The sequence below is a fragment of the Melospiza georgiana genome, chromosome 3, assembly GCF_028018845.1.
Source record: "Melospiza georgiana isolate bMelGeo1 chromosome 3, bMelGeo1.pri, whole genome shotgun sequence".
NCBI lineage: Eukaryota > Metazoa > Chordata > Aves > Passeriformes > Passerellidae > Melospiza > Melospiza georgiana.
In genome coordinates this window covers 28354288-28366439 of record NC_080432.1, presented here as the reverse complement: position 1 = coordinate 28366439, position 12152 = coordinate 28354288, and the positions used below count along the sequence as shown (strand labels likewise).

General features: G+C 39.4%; 2 protein-coding genes across 2 annotated transcripts in view; one reads left to right on the top strand and one right to left on the bottom strand.

The window, feature by feature from the left end:
* Positions 1-5356, top strand: part of PPP3R1 (protein phosphatase 3 regulatory subunit B, alpha) — a 37177-nt gene extending 31821 nt beyond the window's left edge. Inside the window, exons 4-6 of the mRNA XM_058021244.1 lie at positions 809-868; positions 1602-1786; positions 3191-5356. Coding sequence (XP_057877227.1) covers positions 809-868; positions 1602-1786; positions 3191-3238 — 293 coding nt within the window. The 3' untranslated portion in view covers positions 3239-5356. The remainder of the gene's footprint in view (positions 1-808; positions 869-1601; positions 1787-3190) is intronic.
* Positions 5357-6539: 1183 nt separating this feature from the next.
* On the bottom strand, positions 6540-12141 carry PNO1 (partner of NOB1 homolog). The gene is made up of 7 exons (XM_058021243.1): positions 11953-12141; positions 11721-11870; positions 10030-10113; positions 8471-8531; positions 7867-7984; positions 7278-7348; positions 6540-6827 (listed from the first exon to the last, which is right to left on the bottom strand). Exons 1-7 carry the CDS (start codon positions 12124-12126, stop codon positions 6760-6762), a joined length of 726 nt encoding a protein of 241 aa, XP_057877226.1. The 5' UTR covers positions 12127-12141; the 3' UTR covers positions 6540-6759.
* Positions 12142-12152: the final 11 nt, after the last annotated feature.

The following is a 12152-nucleotide window of genomic DNA, read 5'->3' as shown; positions in this document are numbered from 1 at the left end:
TAAAACAGTGTCTGAAATTATAATGTTTGTAACTTCTGTTCAAGGTAAAACTTAGTATTTCTTATGACTAAAGAAGGCAAATCAGTCTTGCATTTTTTTTAATTGGAGAAAGTACTTAAATCTTATTTATACTGACAGACTGACATTTTAAATAAGATATTAATATACAAGAGCTGGTAACCTCTACAAAACCTATTTAATGTCTATAGGGATATCTACAGTATAACCAGAATGTTGAGTTTTGATTAGAAGTAGTAATTTTTGCATGGAACTATTCAAAATTCCCTTGTAAAAAATAGATAGTCATGAGCAATGATGGTCATGTTTTCTGTGACATTTAGCTGTGATTAATAACAGTTATCAAGAGTTGTTCCTCTTGGAAGGGAACAGGAAGTTGGCAAAGCCAATTTTCTTTTATAGAAAAATATTTTAGAATTTCTTCAAATGCAGTTTTCGGTTTCAATGTAATTCTTTACATTGAGAAACTAATATTGAGAGGAGTTGTACATTTGGAGTCTCAACTGGAGTAACTTTAGTAAAGATCTTAGTTTTCTGTCAGGTTCTTGTGAAGGTCCAGCAACAAAATTATTTAAATGCTGGTGTGACAGTCTGTTTAGTGAGTGTTACATTGGATTTGGGGTTCTTCCCACTGAAGAACATTAAATATCAAAGTACACAGACATTTAGGTATCATAAAGTAGGCAATATTTTAGAGATTAGATTGCTTTCACAATTTCTAAAATTTTCTGAATGTTGACTTGTTTATTAAAAATGTGGTTTTTATACATGTTTTCCTTGCATTGTGTAGAATTTATCGAAGGAGTCTCCCAGTTCAGTGTCAAAGGAGATAAAGAACAGAAGTTGAGGTGTAAGTATTTTGATTTTCCTTAACAAAAAATTTATGATCCTCAGAAATACACTTTTGTAAGTTAAGATTAAGAAATTGGCAAATTCAAATTGTTGTAAAGAGTGGAAAATAATGAAAGTAGATTGTAAGCTTTTTGCACATTTTGTCCTTTATTTGTTGTGAACATTTAGTAGCACTCTTTTCTGCTGGGAAGGTTGGAGGAGGTTGGTTGCTTGCTGAAGAATTTTCAGTTGCTTTCAGTTTCTTTAAAAAAGTGAGTTCATTTAATAACAGCTTGCTATACAGATCTCTGAACTTACAGGGCCTAAGAATAATACTCAATTATTGGCTATTACAGTAGGAAAGCATTAAATTCTTGTTTCAGAACTGCATCTCCAGACCTTGGCTTTAGGAGTAGAAAGGAGACAGATTCAGTTACGGATGTGGCTTCCAAATAACTAAGACTGAAATGTTTAAAAATAAATTCAGTCTTGATGACAAGTTGTTTGCAGCAAAGTAACCAGATGGGATTTTGAGTCATCTGTTTCCTGGGAGGTTGTAATTTTTTTTCTGGCTGAGTGCTTTACTTGTGGTGGGGAAGATTTTCTTTTTTGGTGTTCACAGAATGCTTTTACTGCTGGTGTTAGAACATTTTCAGGTGTTTTCTAAAGTGAGTATATATTGTTTTCCAACCATAGTTGCTACCAAATGGTTGGTTTATTTATTTATTTTTTTTTTTTTTTTACTTCTACAGTTGCTTTTCGCATTTATGATATGGACAAAGATGGCTATATCTCAAATGGAGAGCTCTTCCAGGTCCTGAAGATGATGGTTGGGAACAATCTCAAAGACACTCAGTTACAGCAAATTGTAGATAAAACCATAATTAATGCAGATAAGGATGGTGATGGAAGAATATCCTTTGAAGAATTTTGTGCTGTAAGTAACTTCTAAAGAAAAATTGAGTCATTTACAGAGAGAGGAAAAATAAAAAACCTCTTAAGTGCTACTCTGGAAAAATAGTAAACAGTTAAAAGGTGAATTTTATGAACTTAAGAGGTTTACTGAACAGAGTGTTTAAATGTAGCATTTAACACTTGGAAGGGTTGATTTTAACCCATGTGATATATTTGTTTAATTAGTTGACAGGAAGTTTTAAATTCTTTTCTCAAAAAAAGTAAATGCCACATTGAATCTTGATACTTTAAAAATTGCAATAATGAGTGTTTACACATTGATTTTTAAATGGTATACTAAGGAAGATACACTTGATAGCATGGTTTAGGCACTGCTTTTTTTCCCTAATCTTTGAATTTACAACTTCAGTTCAAACTTAACTAATTCTTACTCAAAAAATATGTGAGTTCTAAAAAATAGAGGGGGAGGGAGGATGGTGGAAATCTGCCATGCTGCCAGCTACTAAAGTGAAAAGATTCTATTGTTTTCATTTTGGGGATTTTTCTTTTAAGTTCAATTATTTTTGTGATATCATGTAAAAAACATTTTGTCTGCAAAGAAGTTAGAGCTACAGCCTGCAAATGCCTAGATTACTGCATTATTTGTTTATTTCTTGTACTGGGCTGTCATCTTCCAGCCATCCATCAAATGTCATGTAGCTTCTTCTTTTGTCTTTGGGCTTCTGCCCAGACTTCTTTCCTTGTGCTACTGAGGGATTTTCCTCTTCCTTACTTTTAATTTCTTCAGTTTTTGTTGACCTCATGACAAGACACTTTTTAATTCTACATCTTGTTCTTTTTCTTGCATTTTACCCTCTCTGAATCTGGTGCCATGTATCTACAAAAATGAGTTTTAATTTGTTGCCTTTGCCACATACCATTTGGCCTTTGAATTTTGTTCCTGCATTATAAAATGTTTCTCTGACATGGCACCTTTCCTTTTCCTTCTGCTCTGCATGGATGACACACCTGTGAAAACTGGTAATTCTTTCCTGAGTGTGTGTTCTGTCAGAAATCCTGCTGCTGTTCCTAAAGTACTTTCTTTTTCCTGGAAAGGTTCACAGTTTTACAGTTTTAGAAGTCACCATTTTATTTAACATGCACAAACATACAAGGTCATAATATGAGATAGAGAGGAATGCCAGAATGGTGTTATTTGCACTGGTTTTCAGGCCTTTGAGCATGTAAATTGTACTGATTGTACTGAACTGCCTTGGTTTGTACATAATTAATTTCATCTCTCACAGTACTTGTAAAATGTAAATCAGTTTGGAGCGGCCAGGGAAGTACTGCCTTTATGATTGACCTCAGTGCATCTATTGAATGTGTTCTTTGCACTTTGCTAATTTTCAATTCTCGTGTTTCTGAACCTTGTTTTTTCTCCCAGGTTGTAGGAGGCCTAGATATCCACAAAAAGATGGTCGTAGATGTGTGACTCTGTAGGGCACCACCCAACACTTTTGCTTTCTTCTCCATCTCTGAAGATCTGCTCGAGACGTCCAGCAATGCTCTCTGTGTATTTAAATGGAAGTATTTTTCTCTGTGAAGCCACATTTTCCAACATGAGCCTCATGAAGCCAACTAAGTGTTATTGAACTTTTATTCTCTCAATAACTCAGTGTAGCACTTTAAAGTCTGAAGGACAGCAAAGATGGAAAGAGCATATCAATGTGGCGGAGAAAGGGAAGGGGTTGGCTTTTTAATTTATTTTTCTTCATCTTTTATAACAAGGAAATATCTATCTATCTATCTATATATATGTGTGTGTGTATTTATATATAGATATATATGTAGCTTTCTATATGTAGTAGCTAGGTGGGCTTTAATTTAATATACTTGATTCGGAAAGAAAACTAGAGTACAAAGTGCCAAGCAGAATATTAACAGTTCAATATGTGGATATACATCCTTACTTTTATTTCACACAGTTTTATATATATAGTAGAAGAATGTAAAGTTTTAACTGGGTCTTAGGTCAACTCTTTTCCTGTGACTGTTCAGATGTTTCTATATATTGAATGGCTGACAAAGCATTGCTTCTTATTAAATCACCTTAATTACTTTTTTTTGTAACACAGGAGACTAAGTTTTTTTTTACCTGTTAATATATTACCAGGGACCGTGTCTCTTTGCTAAATAACTTAGTTCTGTTCTACTTAATATGAGAATATAGTTTAATGCTACTGCCAAGAAGTAGTCCTCATGTACATATAGTGACTGTGGAATGCTTTGATGGCTGTTAGATTCCATCACCTAGGAATTGGGAGCAGTTACAGCTGTCTGAAGCCAAGACAATTCTGCTGTTCTGGGTTCAATTTAGATACAGCTGCTTAAGGTGGTAGATGCATATACAATTTTCTCTTGTGCTTAGCTTAATGAAATTAGGATCAACATAACTGTGCAGGATTCCCATCTACTTATTTTATACAGTACTTAGATTATAAAATGTTCTTGCCACTTAAATTCTGTTGTTTCACCCATGATAATTTCCCCCCTTGCATTTAAAAAAAGACTACAGGTAGCTAAATAACTGATAATATTTTATATATATATATGTATATATGATTCATACAGGGGGGGAATCTTGTTAAAGTATGCCATAGAGGAGGAAAACTTCACACTATCTAAATTTATACCTCTTGCAGTTCTCCAGTCCTTTTCCTGGAGAATTTTTTTTCTTTTCTAAATTTGTCCATATCATAATTTGTAATGGAACGTAACTTGATCTGTTTGTGTGACATAAAAGTAGCGAGCCATGTTTTACATACAACTTTATATCATCCCTTCCCTTTTCTGCAGTGGTACTATTGGCTGGAAGAAAAACATTTGCTAGATTTTTTAGGACAGTACATCTTTCCTGTATAGTAGTTTTTCTATTTAAAAAAAATGTTTTATAATGAGCGGTGGAAAGTGCAGGTTGTCTGAACCTCTTCAATCAAGCACCTGTCTGCCATAGCTGTTCCTTCAACTGAGTGCTGCACATCATGGGCTCTGTCTGTAAGAGAGAAATCCAGGTGCTTAGTGTCCTTGCATGACATGAAGTTTTGCATGTAGATCGATTTGAAATGTTCCTCTTGTTTACATAATTTGCATAATTAAAAAGATAATGTTGCCAAACTTTGGTAAATGTTAATGTTCAAAACAAAAATCTCCACTACATGTAACTTTTTTCTTCTTCTGGATCAGTACGTGGTTTATAATCCCAGCCAGTGGTTGTATTCTGTTCCAGTGTCAACTGCCATGTGCTCTGCTTCAGGGGGGGAATTAGTCTTTTTGTGAATTTTTTGTACATAAGTATTTGTTACAAACATTTTAGCAAATGCTTTCAGTTTTTCTTGCTTGTGCATATCTTGGCTGGCATTATAGGAATTAGTGCTAATGTTACTTCCTATGGGGGACTGGAAGGGGAGGGATGAGGTTTTTTTTCAGTTTGTGTGGGGAAAAAAGATTTATGTTGAATGTTTAGTTTTTCCTCTGCATGCTACATCGTATATTGTGGGAACTATAAGAACCTTCATACTGTATGAATATAAAATAAAATATTTGAACCTTAGCTGGGCTGCTCAGTACCTTTCCTGTTCACCTTAAAGCAGCTCTGCACCTTGCTCTGAAGAAAACCTGTTCATATTTTTTGTCCACTCCTTGATTATTAAGATTTACTACAAAACTCCACAGGGTGCAGTCTGCTGAAAACGACCAGAGGTCATTTCAGTGTTTCAAGACATGTTGAGTTTGTTTAATGGCACATGTGGTTCTCTTTGCTAAATGTTCAAAGTGGATAACCTACTTTGTTTGAAATTCCTGTGGAAAGTGGTTTTAAAAAACAAACCAACCCCCCCTAACATTAATGTAGGTGGAGAATAAAAGGCAGTTCATGTCTCAGAAAATATCTGAGCTTTGTATTGAAATAAATGACATAAGCAGACAAGGAACAGAAAATGTAGTGAGCAGGTACATGTGCCTGGAGCTGCTCAGAATGCACACACTGTCCCCTGTATCACTCAGACTGCTAAACTGTGTGTTCTCAAGGTACTCCAGCAATCTATTAATCTATTCACAACTGAAGGCCCTATTCTGGAAACTTGGACATTGACCTAAATACTTAATTTGCTTGTGTGTTTGATAATCTTATTTCTGTTTTCATTCCCAAACCTGACTTATATATTTTGCAAGACATTTTACAGAAGGTTGCCTGGCAGGTTTAGGAGAAGAGGGTTCGTTTTTAAATCTTACTTGGAGTGGTCACTCTTAATTTCTCCCCCTACTTTTACTGCATTACGCTGCTTATGTAGCATTTTAAGGAGACACACAGGACCTTACAGTTGTTTGTGCTCTGGTACACTGGAACATACTTAACCTCATGGCTCTTGGCTCCACTAGGCTGTCCTTACAGATAATTTGTAGGAATTAAGAAATCTATATGTGTGCAGATTCAGGATTCAGTTCAAGTGTGTTATTTACCCCTTCATCTTACTCTTTTCATGTGATGCATTGTTCAGCAGCAGCACTCAGTGGACAGCCTGCCATTGGACTCTGCATTCCAGTTGACTCCTCCTTCTTTCAGGAAGATACTAAACCATGATGTGTGTTTATAAATGCATAACTCTGCCAATTCCTTTAGGCGTGAAACATTAAACACCAAGGCTTTCTGAAGAAGCAGCGTCTTAAGTCTGATATTCAGAAAATCTGTAATGAAGCAGGTTTTTGTTTGAGGCTGTTCAAGTAAAATCATGGACTTTTGATATAGACACAGTTTAAAACCTCTTTTAATGACTAGACAGAAACATTAGGTGTGTTCAAATCAGACCACATGCCCAAAGTCAATCAGACTGCACAAACAGTTGTGGTTTTCTTCTGGGCTTCCAAATCCAGCAGAAAACTGATGGCTTCTGTAGCTCTCGGCTTCTCCTGTGTTCAGGAACCTGGACTTCCAGCCCCAGTCCTCGGTGGTGCAGCTCAGAACCTCTCAGCTGCTCTGCTGGCCACTGCCCTAATATTGCCATAAACTTTGGATGGAGGACTTCCTGCAGAAGAAGGCACAAATCTACTCAAGAAATGTAATCTGTCACAAAAATGGATGTGTTGTGCTCACACTGTGTTAAAAGTGGAGAACTAAGCCAAAGGGTGAGAAGGATGGGCAAGGTCAGTCACCATCTTACTGCAAGTGCAGAGCTCAACTTCTGCTTTGAGTGGGTTGCTCCCTCTGGCTTTTGAGACCGTTTAGGGAATGCTGTAGCTAAATCGAAATGCAGAACATCTTTCTGCAATGTGGTGAGGATTTTGGAGCCAGAAAGCAAGTCCTGGATTCCCTGCTTCTCCCCTAGATTTTTCTCTTAAGAGCAACAAGCCAACTGCCAGCAAGCTATTTACTCCAAATATAGGTGTGGACAGGACAGGGAAGAGGGTGAGAGCCATAAAGCAGTTTCTCAAACTGCAAGATTCATATGCAGTGAAGAATAAATAAGAGGACTTACCTAAAATTAGATTGCAAATTGCTGTTCGTGCCATTTTAATGTTCTGAAAAGATCCCAAAATATGAATTTTTCTGTAGAAAGAAAAGTAGCAGTAGTTAACAGTAACTGAAGAGATTGCACAGTTAATGGAGAACTGGAGGTTAGAGATAAATGTGGAATTTTTTATCAGTGTCCTAGTTTCTTTTCTACACTTGTAAACAAAAAAAAACCCAACCGAAACCCACAAAACCTACAACATAAGACTTGTGCTCTTCTAAATCCTTTAAAAATAGATTTTACCATTTGCAGATTTAACAGTGTAGCAGCTTCAGGAGGAAAACATTGCTGTGTTTGTGAGTTCAATTTTGATTATTCATAAGAAGGAATTCTTATGCTGTAGGGAGTGACTGAATTCTAGATGCGCTGATGACACTATCATTCTCATAATAAAAGGTCAAATAATTTGTATTCATTAAAATAGTCTCTTAAATATTTTTTCTTACTACTACTCTACAGTTTCATAAAATTTAAGTTATCTTTGTTTCTGGCATAGGACATGGATTAGCTGAGGGGTTGTGCTTTGCCTAGGAGGAAGTCAGTCTGTACTTACGTGTCAGCAAGAACGATGCGTGTCCTGGTCACATTTTCTATGGTGAATTTGGTTTTTCCACCTTTCCCTGCTATTCTCCCTATTGCTCTTGACAGATGATCTCCTTTCAAAGGTTTGACTGAAATGAGAATAGCATGACCAGGGTAACAGCAGTGGTGTGTATTCCTGTTAATACTTTCCTTGGTCAAGTTGCTGGAAACAACTTGTGCCAAGTACTACAAAACCAACTTCACTGGTCAACACAGATCCATCTGGATTTCAGCTTTTTTTTGACTAGTAGTGCACACTGCAGCCAGTGCTGACATGGGGTTTCTGGCTCGCAGAAGTCTCCTTTAGAACTGCAGAGAAAGGCACTGCACTTTGTGTTGAGGAAATGGAGTCAAAGTGCACCAAGCTAGCACTGGTAGAAATAAAGTAGATCAGGTTTAGATCCTGCTCTACAGGGGACTCCAAGGAGTCCCAGTATTACATAAAATTAGATGTTTCTGACTTTCCTGATCCATGAGGGCAAGCGATAAAAGTGGAGCAGGGGGAAAGAAAAAACAAATCCATAGTAACAGGATGCATACATGACTTCTTGAATGCTGCATCAGAAAATACTCACCGTCTGTAACTTCAAATGACTCCAGAAAAAGATCATCTAATCTGATGAGAGCAAGGGCATCCTAAAAGAGCAGGAGATTTGTTATCAGCAGTTATTTTTTCCAGTAACACAGTGAAAGCTGCTGTTCTCTTTATACACACAACCTAGTAAATAACAACTAAAGTTAAATCCACTTTTTTTTAACAGCAATACAAATATTTCCATCTAGAGAACCCTACACAGGCTTGGATGTCCCTGCATTCAGCCCTGCCTCCCTAGGGCTAGTGGATCCAGTACAGGTCTAGAGCAAGGAGCAGCCCCTGCAACACTGAAAAAAGTGGGTTTGTTTGCTCCAACAGGCCCAGTCCTATTTAGTATCTACTGATAATCTGGATGAGAGTCCACCTTTAGCAAATTCGCAGATGACACCAAGCTGCAAGCACAACTGGTGATCTGCTGAGGCTCGGAGGGCTCTGCAGAAGGACCTGGACAGGCTGGATAGATGGGCCAAATCCATTAATACAGGCTTTAGTAAATCCATGTGCCGGGTCCTACACTTTGGCCACAACAGCAACCAGGTAGAAAGGAACCTGGGGGTTCAGCTGACAGCTGGCTGAATACAAGCCAGCAGTGTACTGACATGGCCAAGAAAGCAAATGGCATCCTGGCCTGGATCAGGAACAGTGTGGCCAGCAGGAGCAGGGAAGTCATTCTTCCCCTGTACTTTGCATTGGTTAGGCCATACCTTGACTATTATGTCTACTACTGTTTTGGGCACCCCAATTTAAGAAGGACTTTCAGATGCTCGAATGTGCCCAGAGAAGAGCAGCAAGGCTGATGAAGGGTCTGGAACAAAAGTCCTAGGAGAAGTGGTTGAGGGAGCTGGAGGGGCTCAGCCTGGAGAGAAGGAGGCTCAGGGGAGACCTTATCACTCTGTACAACTGCCTGAAAGGAGAGTGTAGCCAGGTAGGGTTGGTCTCACCTCCCAGGCAACCAGGGACAGGACAAGAGAACACAGTCTCAAGCTGCACCAGGGGAAGTTTAGGCTGGATATCAGGAATAAGTACTTCACAGAAGGAGTGATTGGGAACTGGAATGGGCTTCCCAGGGAGCTGGTAGAGTCACCATCCCTGGAGGTGTTTAAAAAATAACTGGATGTGGCACTCATTGCCATGGTTTAGTTGATAAAGTCATAGGTTGGACTTGATGATCTCAAAGGTCTTTTCTGACCTCGTTAATTCTGTGATTCTGTGAGTTTTGCACAGACTGGAGGTTATTGGCTTGGGCTTAAGAAAAATGAGCAGTCTCTACCAGTGCAGGGGACCTCAGAGAGAGATTATTCTTTTATGCTTGTCTCACACAACCTATGTTTTCTGTTTATGTGCTGTTTGTAGGCTACTTTTTTATCTGGCATTATCTTAAGAAACTGGATGTCTACTCCAGTCACAATTTCTAGAAAACATTGATTTCTAGAAAACCACCTAAGGATTTTTCTCTTTATTTCTTATTGTAATTTGCAGAGGCCAGGGACAGACCAGTAAACTGGAGCAATCTCTCAATCTGGTTGTTAGGAGACTCACCTCTACTTGAAATCCAAGTATAAAGGCTTTCACAAAATCAGCTGCTTTTGTCAGAGCACTGAGATCCTTTGTCTCTTGACAAGTCTGCAAGACAAGAAGTTATGTTTGCAAATTAAGACCAGGCAAGTTAGGATCAGAACTTTAAAGATCAGCCTGCACTTGGAGGGGAGAGAAGAGAAAAGCTGCTGAAAATCCACACCACCACTGACTGAGTAGAACCCTTTTGGTGGAGAAAACCCAAAAACAACACAAACTAAACGGCAACAGCAAACAGCAGGAAAAAGAGAAGGATGGTGACGGCACGAGAGTTATTCTAATGACAATATCCTAAATATACCTTAGCAGATGAATGAAATTAATTTCAAAGTTTTATATTGATGATGGATATGGGCAAAATAAAATTACCTTGATTAAGAACAAAACTACCTTGTTTTTCACCAGACATCATTTCATATCAAAAGGTGGTGTTAAAAATCCCAGGGTTTTCTCCTGCACAGTTATGGAGTGAAACTGCAGGAGTTCCTGCTCCTCCCTACCTTTCCCCTGAGGTTATTTCTAGGAAATAAAGTAAATAAGGGATAATTCTGTCACCTTTCCTTCAATTCCTGCCATCAAACTTGTGATAACATTTCATCGTTAGGAAGCAAAATTCCTGTTGTATTTTCACTATTACATTGGAAAATCTCTCATGTCAGTGGTGCTAATACAGTGAGTTGTACGTCAAAACTTTAGATATGCCCTTAAAAATTCCTGGTGTGAACATTCCTCAAGAGGAATAAGGATAAAGAATGAGTATCTACAAGAATTACAGGTTTATACAGGTGTCTGTGCCCTAAGGTATTCCATTGCAATCCATTAAAGAAAAATCACATGCTATTAAACTATGGGCCCTTACTGTCTGCCACAAACAAAGGCATTAGGAGATTCAGTGCCCCCTTAAAAGATACTGTTTACTTTCACGTCAGTATTTGGTAACCTTAAATAGCCGGAAAACATTGAATTACAAAATCGTATCTAAGACATGGATGAAAATTCTTCCTTCACGTACATAACTTTCTATAGTACATAACTTTCTCCTACAAAAACTCCCCCAACTTCTGCTGGCTCCTTCTGGAACGGATCTGTAGTTTTGGATTTTACTTGCAGTAATTACTTGTTCTAAGCAACAACTGCCAGATGTGATCCCTGGGGAGGTGACACCACACAGTTTCCATTTTTCCAAGCATTAAATGGGATTTACGACTTCTCTAGTCTTTAATCTGTGGACCAAGAACAACCATGAGAAGAGGCCCTGCTTTTCAGGAGGCAGAATCATAGAACGGTAAGAGGTTGGAGTGGACCATAAGATCATCTAGTGCCAACCCCCCTGCCACAGGAAGGGACATCTGTCACTAAACCAGGCTGCTCAAGGCCTTATCCAACCTGCTTTGAACACTGCCAGGGTTGGGGCAGCCCCGGGGAACCACCTCCAGTGTCTCACTACTCTCACAGTAAAAAAATCTTTCCCAACATCCAAACTAAATCTTCCTTCTTTCAATTTGTAAATGTAACTCCTTGTCCTGTCACTACAGTTCCTGACAAAGAGACCCTCTCCAGCTTCCTTGGAGGCCCCTTCAGACACTGGAAGGTGCTACGAGGTCTGCACACAACCTTCTCTTACCGGGGAAGGCCCAAGAAGTTGCTCCCCTTACCTTAATCTCAACATTTCTCGTTTTCAAGTTGAACCTGATTTGAAGCTGCAGATGCTCCACAATGGGCGTGAATATCTTCATCCAGTTCTCCTTAAGCGGCGTGTACCTGTTGGCCGGCACAGGGATCTTCCTCAGCTCACCTTTCCCAACCTGCCGGGGGCGAGACGCAGCAGGCCGTGAGGCGGGGGACAGCGGACATGCGGGAGCGGCGTTTCCCCGGCACCCCGCGTACCCCGAGCGCCTCGGCGGCCACGGGTGGGAACGCCGGCCGCTTGCTGGGCCGCGGTCCCGCCGTGTCCATGGCAGCTCCCGCCGCCGGCTCCTCGCCGCCCGCCCGCCGCTTCCTCCGGCTCCGCCGGGACACGACGCTGGTGAAGCCGCCGCTAGCGCCCGCCTCGGTCTCCATGCTGGCCGCGGAGCACACGTGGTACG

What these genes read in the sequence shown, in the direction of transcription:
- PNO1 (XM_058021243.1), bottom strand. Translation starts at nt 12,126, where the DNA reads ATGGAGACCGAGGCGGGCGCTAGCGGCGGCTTCACCAGCGTCGTGTCC. An exon ending in TGGCCGCCGAGGCGCTCGGG is followed by an intron (nt 11,871 to 11,952) that starts GTACGCGGGGTG and finishes CGCCCCCGGCAG; the next exon opens with GTTGGGAAAGGTGAGCTGAG. An exon ending in AATTTGCAATCTAATTTTAG is followed by an intron (nt 6,828 to 7,277) that starts GTAAGTCCTCTT and finishes CTTCTTCTGCAG; the next exon opens with GAAGTCCTCCATCCAAAGTT.